Raw genomic sequence first — 4,664 nt, 5'->3', positions numbered from 1 at the left:
GTCTGCGTTTGTGCCCGCAGCTACGGCCGCACCATGCTGCGCTTCCTGTGGGACAGCGTCTCCCTGCAGATGCTCTTCGTCTTCCTCTTTGTCTTCCTGCTCGTCGCTGACTACATGAAGAGGAGAAAGCCGAAGGACTTCCCCCCCAGTCCTTTTGCCCTGCCATTCCTGGGAAATGTGCAATTTATGATTGCCAAAGACCCCGTGGCTGTGGCACAGAAGGTAAGGGGCTTTTTTACATGCAGAGGGGTCTCACCCAAGCAATGCAAACTCAACAGTGCTTAAGCTCTGTGGTCCACAGAAGGCTGTCTGGGGCTGGGTTGTAGTTCAGCCTGGAATCAGAAGGCAACGTGGATGATGTTTGCCTTGGAGCCACATCCTTTGGGCAAAGGGCATGGCACAATGCCATGGTTTCGATTGCAGCTGTAGGTGCCTCTGATGGGAAGGGTTTCTGTGGAAGGAGTTAAACAACATCAGGAAAAGTTTTGCTCAGCTGAGTCTTGCAAAGCCTGGAAAATGCAGCCTGGAGGGTTTGAGTCCAAGTGCAGAGCACTGACAAAAGAAATGAGGAAAAAGAATGCACCCTATCTGGGCAACACTTATGCAATTACTTTACTATGTCTCAGAGACTCATTTTGCCCCATTTCCACTAGAGCTCTCCTGGTCCCAACCTGTAGGTGCAGGATGCCGGTGTTTTTCCTCTTCAAACAGAAAAAGTCATTGCAAATCAATCGTGGTTTATTTCTTTACCTCATCCCCAGTTTATTGAAAAACATGGAGACATCTTCAGCATGCAAGTGGGCAGCATGTCATTTGTGGTCGTAAATGGGCTGCCACTGATCAAGGAAGCCCTTGTGACCCAGGGAGAGAATTTCATGGATCGCCCAGAATTTCCTGCAAATACAGAACTCTTCAATAAATACGGTGAGTAATCAGTGGAGACACAGATCTGAAACACAAAGTCCAAGTGTTGACCAATGAAACGTGCCAGAAGGCAATGCTGTGGCTTTGCATTCTCACCGAGCAGAGTCACCATTGTGGCGGAGCCTCCTTTATCAAGGCATACGTCGTCCAGCTTCTTCCCCTTGCTGAGAGCATCTTCCTTTGCTCACTGTGGAATGCTTTTGCCAGGGCTGGTCTCCTCCAATGGGCACCTGTGGAAGCAGCAGAGAAGGTTCACCTTGACCACCCTCCGAAACTTTGGCCTGGGGAAGAGGAGCTTGGAGGAGCGGATCCAGGAGGAGTGCCGATTCCTGACGGATGCGTTCAGGGATGAGCAGGGTGAGGACCACTTCCCTCAGCAGTTGTGCTGAAGGCAGAATCCACCTTGCACTAATTTCCCTGATACTAGTGTGTATGGGGCTGCTGAATCATGGCCTGAACCTTTGATTGATCACCTGAGGCGAGCAATGAGTCAGCCATGGGAGCACAGGTGAAGGCAATTCACCTGTGCTGCAGGAAGGGGTGGAGCCTGGCTGCACCTCTCCTACACCCATTTAAGAGCTGACTGCCAGTGGGGAAGGATTTCTCTGGAGTTCCGCTCCATCACGTGTTAATCTTACAAGCCCAGGACAGCGTGTGTGACTTTCTCTCATTTCTCCAATATAGATTATATTAGCCAAGTTCCTGGAGATAGATAGATAGATAGATAGATATTTTTATTATATATATATGCACACACACACACACACACACACACACCATCTGTATATCCATTGATTATAATCTAGTGCCTGCTGAAAAATCACAGAGTCAAAGAATCATTTCAGTTGGAAAATCCTTCTAAGATCACCAAGTCCAATTCCAGCCCATTCCCAGCATGCCCACAAACCATGTCCCTCAGTGCCACATCAACACATTTTCTGAATGCCTCCATAGATGGTGACTCTACCACCTCTGTGGGCATCATGTTCCAATGTCTGACCTCTTCTCCTAGAAATTCTTCCTAATACCTCACCTACACGTACAGCAATTCAAAGCCAATATGTCTCATCCTATCACTGCTACCTAGGAGAAGAGATCAACACCAACCTCACTGCAACCTTCTTTCTGGGAGTTGTGGAAGGCAATGATTTCTCCACTGAAACTCCTACAAACCTAGCAATCTCAGTTCTCTCAGCTGGCCATCAGAGTTATGTTCCAGACCCTTTACAGCTTTGTTGTCATTCTCTGGACACACTCCAGGGCCTCAATGTCTTTCTTGAAGAGAGGGGCCCAAAACTCAACTCAGCACTTGAGGTAAGCCTCACCAGTGCCAAGAACAGTGGGAAGATCGCCACCCTGCTCCTGCTGACTACACTGTAGCTGACACAAGCTAGGATGCCCTTTGCCGCCTTGGCTATGTGGCACTACTGGCTCACCTTCAGCCAGCTGCCAACTAATACACCACCATTTCTCTTCATCTCACAAGCAATGCTGGTAATGTGCCAGCATCCCAGACTCCCTCTACAGGTGTTTTGCCTTCAGATTAACTGATAGATACAGCTGTGTAACAGTATTCTTACCCCACCTTTGTCCTCTTGCTGAATTTGAGACCTCGAGGAAATATCATGGACCTATCAGCACCAATGTTGTTTTCTCTTCTGAGTCATTTCCGATCTTTCTTTCCAAAGTAAACAAGCATCTCCAAGAAGGAGGTTTTCCCACTGAAAACCACTCATTTCACTTGTTGACTATTTTCCATCTGATGATGGTGCTTTCTTCCCTTTGTTTCTGTGGAGTCAAGAAGAGAATTGATTGTTCCCTTTTCCATCTCCAGGAAATCCTTTCAACCCTCACCTTAAAATCAACAATGCTGTTTCAAACATCATCTGCTCCGTCACCTTTGGCAATCGGTTTGAATACCATGATGAGGACTTCCAAAGCTTGCTGCGGATGATGGATGAGACTGTTACTCTCCAAGGGAAGATAATGAGCCAGGTACAGCCCACCATGCCCACTTTTTCCTTTCACTCAGACTGACCTCCCCTGACACACGTCAGTCCCTCGGATTGTGTTACTGTCCCCAGATAGCAGATTTCTGCACTGCACCTCTGCTCTCTGTGACGAGGTGCAGGCTGACACGAGGCCTCCCGTTCATCTTCTCCATTTTGAACAAACCATGGGACTTCAGCACTCCTCATATATTTGCCCTGCAAAAGCATCTTCATAGCACTCCTCTGGATGCTCTCTGATCATTTTAAATCCTTATATATTGCAGCAAACAAAACTGCACACACTACTCAAAGGGGGGCCATCACCAAGCGCAGGGGATGGTCAAGCCCAGTGTTTTCTCCCTGCTTTGCAACCATGAGATTTCCCTTGGCGCTTCCCACAGCTGTGTGGTGGCTCTCCATTGCTGCATGTGACCTTGTGAAGAAGCAGTCCCCCTTGATTCCAAAGCCAGGCTGTCCCCTGCTGGTTTACCAGTGCCTTTGGAAGAAACTGAATACAGTAGAGGGTTTGGTCAGGTCCCTAGGAGAGGTTATGGGAAGGGCAAACGCTCAGGTAACTTCTTTCAGCCAAATTTTCAGGCTGTGCAACATTCACGTTCCCCTCTTTCCCACCTCATCACCCCTCATGATTTCTGAGTGCCAAGCTCCCTGCTGTGACTGAGGAACGCACTAGTCTCTCTCGCCATGGAGATACCAATCCTTTCTCATCCTCTTCTGGACAGAAGATTATTCCATCTATTCCAGCAATGAAGGGTTGTGGCTTTCCATGCTATTCAAGTCTTTAAAACAGAAGTGATTTTTCAGCGTGTTCTTGAATTTGCTCATCTCTCTTTCTTTCCAAAGCTGTATACAATTTTTCCGTCCGTAATAAAATACTTCCCTGGATCCCACCAAACCATTTTGAAAAATGGGAGGCTCATGAAGAGGTTTGTGTGTGAGAAGATCAGCAAACATAAGGAAGACCTGAACCCCTCAGAGAGCCGAGACTTCATTGACAGCTACCTGCAGGAGATGGCCAAGGTCAGCAGTGTGGAGCAAACCCTTCCTCAGTGGGGATTGGAGATCAGGAGGACTGAGAAACAAACCAGATCCTACCTGAGCTGCTGGTGTGTCCATTTGTGAGCTCAGGATGGACATCTGGTTTGGGGTATCCATTGGAGGGTTGAGAATGCAGCTTCTGCCAAAAGCCTTGGGGCAGAACTGTGTGGGGTTTTGAGGAAGTCCTTGCTGCTCATGTGGCACTAACACCTGATTTTCTGAAGCCTGATGGCAGGGAATTCCATGAGGAAAACCTGATAGAGTGCACTCTCGACCTGTTTTTTGCTGGGACTGAAACAACCTCCACAACCATCCGCTGGGCCCTGCTGTTTATGGCCATATATCCAGAAATTCAAGGTACAAGTAGCAGCATTGCTATCCATTTCCTATTTTTAGCTCTTGTAGCTTGGTGAGAGTTTATCCTTGTTGAAAGAAAAAAGTGGAAATACTCTGTTCTCTGACAGATTTGGTGCAAGTATTGGTTTTGTTTTCAAGTGTCTACCTTCAATGTTTTAAAACTTGTCCTAGTGATTTTGTTGTTCTTTTTCATGGGACAAAGAGGCAAATGTGCCCGTATGCCCCACAAGCACTGGAGACCACTGTGGGCTGTCCAGCAACGGCAGCAGGGGCTTTGCAAGGGCCCATTAAATGTCTGGAGAGATGAACATGCAGAGAGGTGCCACAAGTGCCCTG

The 4,664-nt window shown here is 47.8% G+C and overlaps 1 protein-coding gene across 3 annotated transcripts in view; it reads left to right on the top strand.

Annotated features, from left to right (window-relative positions):
- LOC104912428 (cytochrome P450 2J2-like) overlaps window positions 1-4,664 on the top strand; it is a 23,547-nt gene that overhangs the window by 9,654 nt on the left and 9,229 nt on the right. For 2 of the 3 annotated variants that reach the window (XM_019618728.2, XM_010716064.3), the window contains exons 2-7: window positions 21-222; window positions 762-924; window positions 1,132-1,281; window positions 2,759-2,919; window positions 3,777-3,953; window positions 4,196-4,328. In XM_019618728.2, the coding sequence (XP_019474273.1) occupies window positions 34-222; window positions 762-924; window positions 1,132-1,281; window positions 2,759-2,919; window positions 3,777-3,953; window positions 4,196-4,328 (973 nt within the window). In that variant the 5' untranslated portion in view covers window positions 21-33. The remainder of the gene's footprint in view (window positions 1-20; window positions 223-761; window positions 925-1,131; window positions 1,282-2,758; window positions 2,920-3,776; window positions 3,954-4,195; window positions 4,329-4,664) is intronic. The other variant, XM_019618729.2, reaches the window with a different exon arrangement.

Source organism: Meleagris gallopavo, chromosome 10, assembly GCF_000146605.3.
Source record: "Meleagris gallopavo isolate NT-WF06-2002-E0010 breed Aviagen turkey brand Nicholas breeding stock chromosome 10, Turkey_5.1, whole genome shotgun sequence".
NCBI lineage: Eukaryota > Metazoa > Chordata > Aves > Galliformes > Phasianidae > Meleagris > Meleagris gallopavo.
This window is presented reverse-complemented; position numbering and strand designations above follow the sequence as displayed.